Genomic DNA, 14,963 nt, shown 5'->3' on the forward strand with positions numbered 1-14,963 from the left:
ATGTAGTATGATTGTAAAGCATACACATTGAAATAAAGTTAAGGGCTACAATGTATTTCACTGAATGTTTAAACACTCACTTTTAGAGATGAGAGAGGCTTGTTGAAAAAGGTAAATTTACAAGATGCACGTTTCATGGAGCTCGGTGCGTGTTTTGCGCCTGAAGGTATGCAATACGCACCACACAACCTTACTGCAATAGAAACTGCAATACAACAGCTACCAATATAGAAATTTAGACCGTAACTATTCTCCTCAACAGAGAATGGAAGCAAATGATTTTGAGTACACAAGCCTTCATCCTGTATTTGATATGGTTCAGTGAAGCTTGTCGAGCACCGAGAGTGAACTTTAAATTAAAATATGTTGCTCAGTATAATGCACGCTGTATTACGTTTGCGTTTGTATACTTCCCTGTAGGCCAGTCCAACTATCGCTAGAGATAAAAACAAGGAATAGAGGAAGTTTCTTACATGCTCATTCGAGAATCCGTTTCTGCATCAAATCGCACAGCGTTAGCGGACTCATCTGAAGCTTCTAAGCAAAAGGCATTCGGGTATGAATTTCGGTGTTAGTGTGTGTGTTCTTGTGCGTGTATGCGCAATGGGTTTAGTTGCAACAATTTCCTTGCCAAGCATCGTCTTACTTTCACCGTATAATAAGACCCCCGGCCAGACGACTGTTGTGCACAAAACCATAGCTATGCCGGTTTGCATCAACACAAATATCGTACCGTGCGCTGCGTCATCGCAAAGCTTTGCTCATGCTTTCCGCAGGTACGATGGAATATTGTAGGAATCGAATAGAGTTCTGGGAACTGCTGCACTTTTCCAAATTAAACATGCATTCTGAATGGGTGTACCTTGCGTTTCTTTTTTTTTGCATTACCTTATTGTACAACGCATTACTCGCCTCAACTTTGCCAAAGCTCTGTACGGAGCGATACAAACAGATGCCCGACAGAAAAGCCGTTTTGGTTCCCGTTTGTGCCGTTATTTCCTCCCCCTTTCTTTCCAACAGCCATCCATCACAAAAGTCTCAACCAGTCTCAACAACTCACATCAGTGTGCGGCAATCATTCAGTTGCAAAAGTTTAGTTGATTAATATGTGGTTCCTTCTCGTTTTTATTTTTTCGGTCGGTTCTTGTTGCCGTGCTGCATGCTTTTGTACAGCGGGCTGCTCCACCTCAACAAAAGGTAAATGCGCTCTATTGAGGGTCTAAAATTTTGCCAAAAGTATGTGCCTGAAAGCATGGCAAAGCATGGTGATGTATCGAAAGTTTTCATCCAGCGTGACGGTGTGATGGTATCCTGCAGGAGGAAAATGTTAGAACCGGTTTAATTGACGGATGATTAAAATTTCCAAATGTATAAGAGATGCTGCCAAAAAAAAAGAGAGAACACGCCTAAATTGCTACCACATTTGTATACAAAACGTAATTCGGATGTTTTGAGTTGCATTTTGAAATGATTGAACGAGCTGAATTGGTAAGGACACTACTGCAATCTGATTCTGGTTTGCCAATTAACATGCATGTACCATAACTGACAAAAGACAATCTATCTGCGACCACTTATTAAGCAATCTGTGAAATAGATATCAAACGTTGGTTTGCGTATTGCGAATAGATATTGCTGTGGAATCCTTTGGTTGCGCATGTAGATACAAATTATCCGCAATCAAAACTCATGCACGCTATATGGACAACTTTGGCCAGCCATTCAATAACCCGCCAGTTCTGCGGCATTGCAGAGCTAATTTATCAAGCGTATATCCGTATTCCAAAAGTCCCAACATATCCTTGCGTTTGCGGTAAGTGGCCGTGCCGGCGATCAGCGATAAAAGTAACCGAGCGCAAACGCATCGCTCGAAGCGACCGGTTGCGATAGCAACCAATCGAACAGCCACTTCACGCTGCCGCTGATATTGAATTTCGTCGATGCAAATTTTTGGCTCGTGCCCGGGCGAGTTGATTGAATTTTCCCTACCACTTTGCCACGTTTCTTTCGCGCAAGGGATTGCAAGGCACAGGACAGCAAACGCGACAGCCGGCGATGAAAACTTCAGACAAAGAAGAGAAAAAAACCTTTATTTCCATCTAACTATCTAGCAAAAAGCCACCACTAGCGGTAATGTAACGTTCAACCACTACCGTCATATTAAAACATTGTCCGCTTGTTAGCTTACGAGCGAACGATTGGGCGCATTACATATTCCACTGTGCTTATGTTGATGGGTGTACGTTGAATTTGACGGTAAACTGCTTCAAACATCCATTCCTAGCAGTGATACGAATGAAGGGTGTTTTGCATCGATGAAACATTAAGAGAACAATTTGAAATGAATTAGGCTAAGGAAGGGTTAAGGGTGACACACAACACGGCTTAAGTGTAACGCTGTGCGGTTGCAGCAATTCGTTTCGGTACTTGATGACAACTTCATTTCGCATCTTCACGCTCAAATGTACGCCAGTACCGCATTCACAGCAACCTCGAACCACTAAAACGGAAGAATAATGAATGCATTTAAGGGTAGTCTGCTTGTAAGGAAGCATTTCCTGATCACCAGCCACCCTTACCGTACACACTAAAACACCTGCACACGATGGTTTTCCCGATCGCACACCAGGATGTTGCCGTTCGACATGATCGCAACGCCCTCGAGCCCCTTGAACTCGGCGTCGCCCGAACCCCACGAGCCGAACGCGCGCAGGAAGCTGCCGTCCGGGTGGAAGATCTGGATGCGGTTGTTACCCGAGTCGGCGACACAGATGTAGCCCTGATCGTCCACCGCAACGCCCCTAGGGAGAAGAAAGCACACAACAAAATAGAGCGAGAGAATATTAGAAGGTTGTTTGTGGCATAGCTAGTTTGGTGTTTAAATTTAAGATATAATGTAATATTAAAGTACTTTACTTTTCGAAGTAAAGTTAAGAGAAATCGGTTACCATTAAACAATTCAATAACAGGAAGGTAACAATTAAATGCATTAATATGAAATTTAAGCTTTCATATCAAACAAAAACAGTGGCCCTAACGAAGACAGCACAGCGCCATCTATCCGTCAAATTATGTACTCATTGCGGATGGAACTGTGTTTGCAACCGAGCAGTAGCTCGAGCCCGTTTTGAATGCTGTGTTTAATATGCTTCAAAGTCATTCAAAGACAAAGTATCAGCAAAATTACTCGAATCTTCTAAACGTCTCTGGCGAAAGTTATACAAACTGATAACGACAAACTCAATCAAACGAATCGTCTTATCGTACCCGTAGCTGACCAGGCGTCGCTTAATCTTTCCCTCGTTGGATTAATGTCTATCAAACTGCCATGCTTCAAATTCGACAAAGAAAACGAATCAATGCTTAGAGCAACCCGCTGTCTTTGTTATCCTCCAAGAAACGTTTACAACACTTACAGAACGAGTAAAATGTCACCGGAAAAGCGACAATTGTTTTGTGCTCGCATTGTAACACCCTCGTCCAGCCAACAGTTTGGGACAGAGTGTGTGAGTGTCTGTGTGGGATCGATGACATGGTGCACCATGGCGGAAATGTGGGTGGAAATAATTTCCAAAAGCCAAATTCAATTATCCCACAAATTAGATCAAACCGGGCTCGGGATCGGGAGCTTCTTCGGTGCCTGGTCGAACGCAGCTCAGCTTCCGTTTTGCTATGTAAATAGCTTCATGTTATCCATGGGTTTTGGGACGGAATCACATAAAAAAGACACGTGGCCAAAACAACGTTACCAAAACGGTGACAAGGGGACAGATACCAAATGACCAAAGTGCGTTCTTTCTGCCCTATTCGTAGAAAGCGTACACACAAAACGGATAGACAGAGGGCGCATTCTACAGCGATGGGGGCGGGAGTGGAAGGGTCCCTCAGCTTCTCATTCTTCTCATTGACGCCCAACACGTGGCATTATTCTGTGAACAACTTTGCAGCAACAACGCAACTTGGGAGACACAAGCAAAACAAAAAAAAACTCCATTGCGTATTGTTATACGAGTGGCCTTGTTTGCCACATTCTTGAGCACACCTCATCCCATGCCGCGGGGTCGCGATTGTGCTTTGAAAAAGATTTTGCCCGGCCTTTGCCCAAATTTTTGCATTTATTCGTGATTGAATTTCCAATACAATTTGCGTGTGGGATGGACACAACTACCGGCCACTGGGTGGCCGTGCGTGTGCGGAAACACGTTTAACGAAATTAAACGCCAATGACAATCATCAATCATTCGAGCAATGTTTCTTATTTCCTTTTTTTTGTCTCATTTTTGTTGCTCGGAAGTGGTTTTGGTTTTTTTGGTGGCAATGGGAGCAAAAATTCTCACCTCCAGAGAATTGATCGAGAGGGAGAGGCGGTGGAAATGGGCGGGAGGGCAAACTACAAGAATCCACATCCCAGATGCCGTGCGGTGGCAACATTCAGCATGCAATCCGTCATCTCGAGCAATGTTGCCGTGGGTAGGCGAAGTAATTTTCCTGAAGCGTTTTTCCACGAAAAATGGCATCTACAGTACAAAACGGGAGCGACGCTGTACAAATGTAGCTTTTCTTTTGTTAGTGGAAATTGTGTTTGGTTTGGATGCTTATTGGTGGGGGAATGGGGCGTATTTTTGCTCGGTAAGGGGACTTTTTTCATTAAATGATTTAAATGACTACAATTGTGGCTTATTTCACAAAGGCTTCTATTAAAAAGGAATAATGCTTAACAAATAATGTAAATCTTAATATTTTAAGCAAAATACGACCTTTTCTTTGTTTATTTTTAAACAGAGTTTGAGCTGATTGGCCTCATTCGCCTCCTTTAAAAAATGACATATGACCTCATATTTAACAGCACATGTGTACACATCAAACAAAAGTTAATTAAATTCTTCGATGCATAAACGTCGTTTTGTGTTGCATCTCTTCCATATTTATTGCGTTGCTCAATTAAACAAAAAAAAAATCTGTAAAATGGGTACAGTAAACGTTATTAAGTATTCCTACACTTTCTCAATCGCGCTCAGTAATTCGACCAACGACAAAAAATCCCCTTCTCAAGCTTATGTTACACTCACAGTATTACACACGAACTGCCAAGAGAGTCAACGCTTTAAGGAAAAGTTTAAACCCATTGTAACATCGAACCTGTGCCATTGTGTGAGTGCGTGTGTGTGTGTGTGTTGTAATGCTACATGTCTCATTTTCAGTCGACAGTTTCCCTAGCAACCGTGTTGGAAAAGTTTTGCCGCCTTCCTCAACAGCCACGATAATGGTAGCCCTCGGCGTGTCATATCTTTGCGTCACTTTGCCAAAACGTGCCACCCCTGAAGCTTCTGCCCATCTTCATCCTTCTTCCCGATACATTCTATAAAAGCGTTGCCGTCGGAACCGAATTGGTACGTTCAAGGCAGCGTACAGCCACGCGTCTATATCTTATTTTACACGAAATGCGCGTCAAAACCTATCCCTCCGAAAGAATAAAAAAGCGGTGCGCCCGCAATAGATGCCAATCAGAGTGTTTCCCCCGATGTGGGCTCATTGGAATTGGAAGCTGCACACCGACGCTGCCTGTAGTGTATCCAATATTGATCTATATCTGGGGGGGGGGGGGGGGGAGGAGAGGAGAGTCGGTGTCACACTTCCCCCACACCCAGAAACGGTCCCAACTGCAGCTCCAAAGTGGAACCAGGAACCGGCACCGCCGAAGCGTTTGATCTTTGCCGAAATCCGAAATGGAATAAGCGAGCGATGGATCAAATTATTTTCCAAATTTAATAAATCATTCAGTTTTGAACCGATGCTGGTGGTCGGCCACCATGTCGGCCCGCTAGTAGAGGGGGCTCTCAAGTGAAGCTTGTAAGGGCCGGAGAGTCACAGGCCGTGTGGTCGCAGCAAGTCAGCAGTTTTGTGCGAATATTGCTTCATTCGTCGAGCGAGGCGCGCTTGAGAGTTGCAAGCTGAAAGGAGCAGCAGAGTCATTGCGTCATTCGGGAATGGTGTGGCGGATGGCCATGGTACACACACACACACACACACACACTCACACAGACCAAACGGGACATAACTGGGATGCGGGCGTAATTGTAAAACTTTCCCAGAAACTATAATTTGCTCAGGCAGCAGCAGGCATGATGATGGACGAACCGAGCTGTCGCCAACCGATGATGCGGACTTTCTAGAGGAGAGGAGTGCACGAAAGAGCAAAACAGAGAGAGCGAGAGAGAGAGAAAGAGAGATAGAGAGAGAGAGAGAGAGAGAGAGAGAGAGAGAGAGAGAGATAGAGTGAAGGATGGGCAGTATGATTGGGAGGACTTTTGTCGGCGAGTCAGCAATTAGATTTCGTATGCAATTGCGCTGCAGCCTGTCATCGTGTCCTGGGTTTGAATTGTAATTAAAGTTTGCTGGAGTGTTTGGTAAGTGAGTCCCCGGCACAGGCGCGTTTGCAAAGTGTCGTTGGCCGTGCTTGTGTTTATCGGGGGCCATGAGGGGGGTGGAGCGTTTGATCCGGAAGGCTAGAATGAAGCTTAAGCCGGCTCGGGTTTGATTGCGAAGCATCGATACCGAGATTATGTAATGGCTGATGAGGCAAGAGAATAATTATGAGCTGCAAAGTCGTCGCTGGAATGGAATTAAGATCGGATCGGAAAGTTTGATTACTTCGTTGCGATGTGATGCTGCGGCTATCTTGCCGGAGAGGAATTAGGTGCGATAAAATTGTTGAGCCGGAAAACATTCGTACTGTGCTGTGTGAAACTATGCTGGACATATTTCAAGCACGTTTTAGCCGAAAGTCACAAAACCATAGAACCAAAACCAACCAGCGAATGGTCCGAACGCAACGAAAACGAGCCTTAATGATTCCGATTTCAACTTTCCCGTTCAACACTTGCCGTAATCCGCGCAGGCTGTGTGCCAATAACAATGTTCCCGGAAAAAGGTTTTCAAAAGCAATCCATCAAACATCGACATTAAGCTACTTCGGTACCAAGAACCCATCAAATGACAAACCATTCTGCCACAGCAAAGCAGTATAATAACACCACGGTGCTACAGCTCATACACACAAAAAACGTCAAGCCAGAACGCAAATACACAGTGTGGCACGGACAGAGCAAAAACTCGCACTCCGCCAAGGCATGGAGCGGGAAGAAGTTTGCGCCCAAAAATGCCCCCCATCCGATAGTCAACTTATGTTGAACTTATGTTTTGACCTGCTATTGCTTGAACGCGTCCCGCGCTCCGTTTCGGTAGAGGCGAAATCGTAAATAATTGGAATGCTGAAATGATCGATCGATCGATCGAGCACCACGCACGCATTGGGTCGAAGGAAATGGTGCGAGCTGTCCGAGCTTGGACTCTCTCTCTCTCTCTCTCTCTCTCTCTCTCTCTCTCTCTCTCTCTCTCTCTCTCTCTCTCTCTCTCTTTCTCTCTGTTTGCCTCCTTGTAAGGCAAAGTTTCTTTTCTCCGCTCGAGCCCTAATGAGATTCCATTGCCCGTTTCCCGCGTGGGGTGGAAAAGCCGGATCCAGCTCGCTCGTTCGTTCGTTCGCTATCGTTTATCGTTTTGCTACGGCAATGATTCGCGGCGCTGGCGAAGACGAAAGAAAAAAAAAAGAAGATGAGCACGTCCGTGGCACAGTGGAAGGGATTATGTTGCCGAACTTAAGGACACTCGAAGGACAGCAGACAGCTTCTTGGGGTGCGGTGACAAAACTGTTCGCACCCGTCGCACCCGGATGCTATAGCACCGACCTCGGAGGCACAGCCGAGAAAGGGGTCACGATTTATGCTAAAGCAGCCGAAAGAATGCGTGAGCCACCCACCCAGGAGGGACATGTGTTGTAATTTGGCGGAAAATTAATAAACAAACGGCAGGCATCAGCCAACCAACAGCTGACACCGAGCTGGGGAGGGGTTTTAGGTTCTTATAAGGAAAAACACCAAGGTTGGTAGGAGGGGAACGGGCGGATGTTTCGATAAAAATATCTTCCCGATGCGTTGTCGGTTCGCTTTTCCCCCACCAACAGTATCAAGGCACTTCACTCACCGGGCTGGCCAAGATTGATGGCGGAGTGAGAAATATGCGGAAAATGTTGTAATTGAAAGTCTTTCTCAAAAAGTTTCCGACGGGCCGGGAGACATATTTTTAAAAGCACTAAAAAGAATGTATGTATGTGTGTGTGTATTTGAGTTGTTTGCTGCTTAATTGATGGTGATGCTTGGCTATCGTTTGCCTTCTTCACATTTGCCTTTCTTTAGTGATTTTTGAATAATTTTTCAACACACTCTAACCGCTCTAAAATCGGCTCTTAAGCGTTAGAAAATATTGCTTACAAAACCAATCAAAAGAGGGAACACCCTCCCGGAACACCAGCTTCCCAGAAGAGCCTCATACATTGACCGCTGGCATCGATTCAATCTATTGCATGGATACCGACATTAACCTCTACATAAATTTCTTCCCTGTATTGCCTTTGAGAGCAGGGCGGGTGGTTGATCCCCTTTTCCGACAATCAGCACCAACACGTGTGGTGGTCTGATCGACTCATGTCTCGGCCACCTTTGGCCTGTAACTTTCCGACAGAAAAAAGGGAAAAAGGGTATTTCCAGTTCCGGCAAACATCGCTTCCGTGGCTTACCAATCTTGTGGCTAAACACTAGCATTACACAGCTTGCTAGCACACAACATGAACATAGGGCTTGGTTACTGACCCCCATCATTCATACTTCCAATTGACTTGTTCCGCTGTGAGGTGAAACTTTCTCGTGAATGGGGAAAGTTTCGTTTCCAAAATAGACCAACAACACTATAATTAGGCACACTTGATAGCATGCAGTTTGGATGTGTTGTTGATCCTCTTTGATGACGCTTATCGTAGTAGAGGTTCGACTCAAGAAACAAACCTACATCGAGGGGTTTGTTACCTGTTTTTGAAGAAACTTTACACAGTTTTGTATAAAAAGTTCTGTTCAAAGTGTTCTTTTCATTTGATTTTATCGCTTTTACTGTTTTCTTACTTTTGAAGGTTGATTTTCGATCTGATTGAAAACAACTTTGTTTGAGAGACGTGTTTTGATCAACATGAAATAGCCAGTAACTACGCATTGCAAAAACAAAGCTGCTAAAATTTAATCTAAACATTGTTAGTCACCGAAATTGTGCTACAAACAGTTCTTGTTATGGTTTAGTCAAGTAAATATTTTCCATTTTTCAACGTTCGAAAGAATGAGTTGACGAAACAACGGTCAAAGTCAAAGTATTTCAACCCCAACCATGGGTCACGTCGAAATTCATTGTAACGAACCGTCGCACCCCATGCACCCGCGTCAATCGACATCAATCAGTCGTAGCATCTGGACGAATTGATTGCTTTTAATTACACGGGGATGAAAAATCTGTTACACTTTTCCCTGGTGAGAGTCCCGGAGTCACTGAGACGCTGAACTCTGCATCCCTGCGGCAGTATCGCATAAATTCCAGCGAATCGAACGAACAAAATAAAGGCAATTAAAATAGCTTCCACTTGGGGTTTTTTATGCGCACCGGTTGAGAGAACGGGCGGAACGGGGTTTCCGTGTTTTGATACAATCCCTCTCCCGAGGGGAATGAGCACTCGTTAATTGAGAAGAAAAGTGTCAAAATCCAATCCCACGAAACAAGCGACTCGATGTTGGCATGGCAACATCAGTACAGTACACCTCTTCGGCACCGGTGTTGAATGATTCGGTGCGATCAGGAGTTGCTGCAATGCGACGGGTTTCTAGCGTCCACTTCTTGGAACCAATTTAGCCGTGCTGCCGGCGGCGGGGTTTCTCTACCCAGCAGTAGGGAAAGAGTTTCGTCGAAACTCGCCGTTTTCGGAGCGCGCAAACACTGCTGCCGGTGAGTGATCGACGCCAAGGTGGACGCACGCTAACACAGCTACGGGACGATAAATCTCCGACCAAAAGGTGGCGCGTCAAGTGTTGCAAAAAAGCAAAGCAAAAGGGGGTTAGTTTGGTTTAATTTATGAACAATGGCCGTCACCATCACGCGCGCATTGTACATCGGCATATCATCTGCTTCTGGCGCTTCGGTGGGTTGGTGTCAATGGTAGACACTTTTTTCCACCTCTTTGTCGAAAGGAAGGGTTTGATGAAAAAAACATTCCATCAGCAGCAAACACACACACACACACCCAGCGTGCATTAGGGCACACTTCCGGTGGTGCACAAACATGACAAGTGAGGTGAAGCGAAAAGACAAAGGCAAAAACGAGGGCAGAAGGGAATACGGTACGTTCGTGGAAGGCTGATGCGCGGACCTGCTGCTTGACAATTTTCCACGAACGAAACGCGTTTAGCTCGAGCCTGGTTTGCAAAGATGGTAGCATCTTTTTTTGGGGGTGTTTTTTTTGTTGTTGCGCTTTTTGCATTACACTGTACATTCACTTACACCAGATGCGTGAGCTGGCTGATTGACACGAAGCTGACAGATATGCACGTTCCGGGATGGGAATGGGAAGGAGCGAACAGATTGCCCCGTAATGCTGATGATGATCCGAACTGAACGGTGCAAAATAAAGTGTGTTCGAGTGATGTTGTGTTTCAGATGATAAAGAGTTGCGTGTCTGGTTTAATTTGGAGCAAACTTTAAACGGAAGGTTTTGCACTCAATATCGCAATGTTTTGCAGAGTGACATTGATGTGCGTGGTTTGGAAGCAAATGTAGAGCGATTAACAAGCAGGCGCTGTTTATGTATTCTTTGCGAATTGTTACTGATATTTGTGAATTTGTTTTATGGTTTGTGTGACATATTGTTGTATATTATTGATTTCTCAGCTCAGAATTCACATTAATGTACCAACTAGGATCAGGAGCTCTTGAGTATTAACTTTAAGAGGCGATAGTATAGCTTCATATATTGAACCTTCCAGCCTCAAAGATTAAGCCTGTACATGGTTTAGGATAGTTATTGTGTTATTTAGGTCACATTAGAGGCCATGCAGATAGTATATGATAAATACATAAATCAATCCTTATCCATGATATTGCTCAAAATCCCTACCATAAACCCATCTGGATGCTTTCTAACCTGGCCCTTAAGAAATGGAAATACAATGGCAAGCACTTTGATCGGTTGTAAGTTCATCTGAATCATTTTACACCCATAATTGGGTTTGACAGCTCCAAGTGCTAATTACAAATTATGGGGAACACAAAGAACAGGTTAATTTTTGTAGAAAGTCCAACAATCCAACAAATAAAGCTGCAAAAGGATACGTAACTCACGCTCATGTATCTAGAACAAAAAAAAGCAGTAACCAGTTGTACATACAGTTTACACTCTTTATAGCAGAACTGTTTGAAATTACGAATATAAACTCTTAAGGAACGAAGAAACGTACTAAAAAACGAACGTAAGTAATGGCTGCGCTGGAACAAAATCGGTACGAATACGCTCGATCTTCCGACTTTCAATCACGTACCAATCCCAATGTATGTACTCGAATTATTATAATAATCGAATCATTCTCAACAAACACTCAATAAACTACTCCACCATAAACGCTTCCAACCTTCGTGCCAATTTGCGAAATGCATCGTGTAATGTGTACATCGTCAATGAGCCGGTCTAATCTAAACCATCCACCAGATAATCATCATTGTCCACAGCGTTCACCGCGTGCTACCTGTCAGGTTGGGGTAGCAAATTATAGCAGCACAAAATCTTGTTAAACTAACGAAATCCCTCCTTCACCACCCAGTGAACACACGGCTTCCCAACGGCCAGCGACTGTGTTACGACACGGTCGGTCCACCACTCCACCTGCCTCGCTCCTTTGCTCCGTTAGCAGCAAAACCATTATTTTGCAAAACGACATTAACCAAGGTTTCATTTTCACAAGCACATGTTTATAAAGGCCACTAATTGAAGCTCAAAATTGATGAGATAAAGCATGAGACACGGCCCTGGTCGGTCGGGGTAAATTAAGTGCAGGTCCCCCCCACCCGACCCACACGTACGGGGCGCGCTCAGTGTCGCGTGTAATCGAACAAGCCACACGTACACATACACACCAGTGTCACCTTACGTCCCGGGAAAACTGGTTCTGTGCTGGTGGGTTTGGGTTTCCCTCCCAGTGCTTTGTAGCTTTCCCATGAAGGTACGTAAGGGATGTGGTGGTGATGCTAGTACCTCACCCCAGACATAAAGCTTAGCTGTGGAATAACATTGACACAAGTGTGCATGGTTGCTGCCCTCGGGTGCATAATTTACTTGCACAGGCAAACACATTTTCCAAGTGAGAAAACTGCACCACCACCACCACGTGCACCACGTTCAAACCAGCATTTTGAATGGTTCCGGTTCCGTTGTGTATGTGTCAGAAAGACGAACGGAACGGCTGGTCGACCAACCGGCAGCCAAGCTCCAGCAAATACTGCAGGAGACACCATCGTCCCGAAGAATACGTCTGCACCAGCATTCCGGCACGTCTTTGATGTACGGGTGTACAATTTCCTCACCACCCAACTCCCCCCTCTCAGGGGGAGGGGTGCAAGGTGACAATGAGACAAGGTGATGAGCACGATGACGACAGACTGGCTGACTTTTTGACACCGCTTCGGTGCTTTCCGAGTTGTACTCGCTCTAGAATCGAGACTTCTGTTCCAATCTGAATGTCAGAAGTCGGAATCACAAGCGAGTCCCCTCCTCCGGCCATCAGCACGTAGGACCAATTTGCCGGCGACGTTGGCGTGATTTTATCACGTCCACGAGTGCTTCAAATTCTCTTTTTACCTTTTTGGGGGGGAGTGGCTGCGACCTTGCTTTGATCCTTCGATGTGGCCCTGTTTCGTTCTCCTTTATTCGCACGAAGGTCCTTTTAAAATTCCACCAAAGATGGCTTCAGGACACTCCGCTGTGTGTGTGTGTGTGTGTGTTGCACCTTCTGAGCGACCTTTGGACCTTCATCTTACCTGGGACGAGTGTGCAATGCAATCATCTCCCAATACTACAGCCCAAAAAAAAACGGGGCAAACCCTCATTTCCCATTTCCTTTCGGCTGGACAGGAATGCTAACATTCAACATGCGACATGCTCGGGTTCGGTATGCAACGGCTTGGCATTGGATTGTACTCTTGCGCGTTCCTCCCTCCTTCCTGTCGCGTTCGGGAAATGCATTCCTGTGTGACTTCCCGAGCAATGGTCAACTCCAAACAAGCCGTGGCCAGCCACCTTCGTTCCCCACCGCCCGGAAGCAAAACATTTATCGTGCGGTGGTACAACATTTTCATTTTAATCCTACCCCGCTATCCGCCCGTTCGCCTTTGCCCAAAGACCTTCCCTCTTCCCCGCTCCAACACCAGAGGGACGTATGGCTCTCCTCGGGTCTCGCTGTGGGCACGCAAAAGGCAGACAGGCAGCAGCAGCCGAAGAGAATCTTATTTTTGGCACCGTTCGTGATAAAATGTCACCGTCCAGGGAGTGCCCAGCATCCCTGAGGGGAGTTTCTAAAGTACGGATTCGTTTTCTAGAGTGGAATTGTATGTATCTCTGTATGTGGGTCTGTGCGCAAATGAAATTAATGTTATTTTATGTGATTGTAATCGGAATGATCCTGGGAATGGTTTGCTGAATTGGTATATCTCGTTTGGCAAATAAGGGCTCGGACACTTGGGATGATCCCCACTCCTCCTCCCCCCTAAAAAGGCAAAAAGGGCTGAGGTTGAAGGTAAGGTTATCCGGTAAGCATCGTTGGTGATGATGGATGTAATTGAATCGAGCCTCAGTGTGCATTCAATGATGAAGGAAATGAAGTTTGATGCTTTTTTATTACCTTGGTCTTAATAGCATATTAACATATAAGGGTCATTTGCATATGCTGTACCAGTTAGTTTCATCTAATCTGTATGACTATTAAGTGCATTTCTTGCTCTTGCACTTGCTTTTATCGACTTGACAGAACGTTCGTCCCGTTTACGAGCTTCAGTGTAATTATTCAAAGATACTTTTTCTCATTTTTTAATTGTCCGTTAATAAATTTGAATAAATATGGTAATTTCTTCATTCCTTTGAATAATTTAACCTTTGAAAGCATTTTTTGATGTTTTTGTGGATGTGTTTGATATTATTTCTATCTTTTAATCTACTTATGACATGAGTTAGCAAGATCCTTCATTTCGTTTCACCTATATTCTGCTCTATGTTAATATTTGCAGAGGCACTTTTTCAGTAAATAGCTTCCAAATAATTTATCATTTACGATAAACTGGGATGATTATGCTTGCATTTAAAAGAAAATCGTAAAATTTTCAAGACCTCAGTCTTGTTGCTAATAAGTTAATTGAGAGTGTTTTGTTAGAAAAATGGAAGATATTTCAAATACCATTCGAAAACTTCCTTTTTTTCACCAACTTTTGCGAACACCTAATAGTTTTCACTGCTCTGCCAAATCGCCCAGAACCCATTCACCGATTCAGATGCTCGTCACCATTTACTCGTACTACTTTCAATCACCAACGACAAATCCGGGGCTGATGAAACGATCTCTCATTCCCTTGCCGTCTGCACCGCTTAGAATCATTCCCTCAGAGAGGCTGTAGAGGTTTTCTTATTTGATTACACTTCAATTTTCCTATCTCTCATCGCTCAACTCGAACGTCAAGCGCAAACAAGGTTATGGAATAATTTTGCTCCTGCCCAACCATCACACTGTGAACTTTTTTCACATTTTTTTTTTCTCTCTCTCTCTCTCTCTCTCTCTCCCTCTTTCTCTCTGTTGCTCACTTTGAATGAAAGTTTTCTTCCCTTTCCATTGGCTTCCCAGCAGAGTGTAATGAATTGCTGGCGAGGAATAAATAATTTTAACCGTGCTTTTCAAAACTTTATCCGCAACTGCTAAATTAATCATCAAAACAGAGCCCTCCTCAGCCCACCAGGGGGCGGGGGAAGGGGGAGGAGTGAGTTTTATTCGACCAGTGCAATC

The 14,963-nt window shown here is 44.6% G+C and overlaps 1 protein-coding gene across 5 annotated transcripts in view; it reads right to left on the minus strand.

The window, feature by feature from the left end:
* Positions 1-2,056: 2,056 nt before the first annotated feature.
* Positions 2,057-14,963, minus strand: part of LOC121591753 (RING finger protein nhl-1) — a 48,030-nt gene continuing 35,123 nt past the window's right edge. For all 5 annotated transcript variants that reach the window (XM_041912652.1, XM_041912647.1, XM_041912648.1 and 2 more), the window contains 2 exons: positions 2,580-2,801; positions 2,057-2,500 (listed from right to left, as the gene is read on the minus strand). In XM_041912652.1, the coding sequence (XP_041768586.1) occupies positions 2,588-2,801 (214 nt within the window). In that variant the 3' untranslated portion in view covers positions 2,057-2,500; positions 2,580-2,587. The remainder of the gene's footprint in view (positions 2,501-2,579; positions 2,802-14,963) is intronic.

This window comes from Anopheles merus, chromosome 2L, assembly GCF_017562075.2.
Source record: "Anopheles merus strain MAF chromosome 2L, AmerM5.1, whole genome shotgun sequence".
Lineage (NCBI taxonomy): Eukaryota > Metazoa > Arthropoda > Insecta > Diptera > Culicidae > Anopheles > Anopheles merus.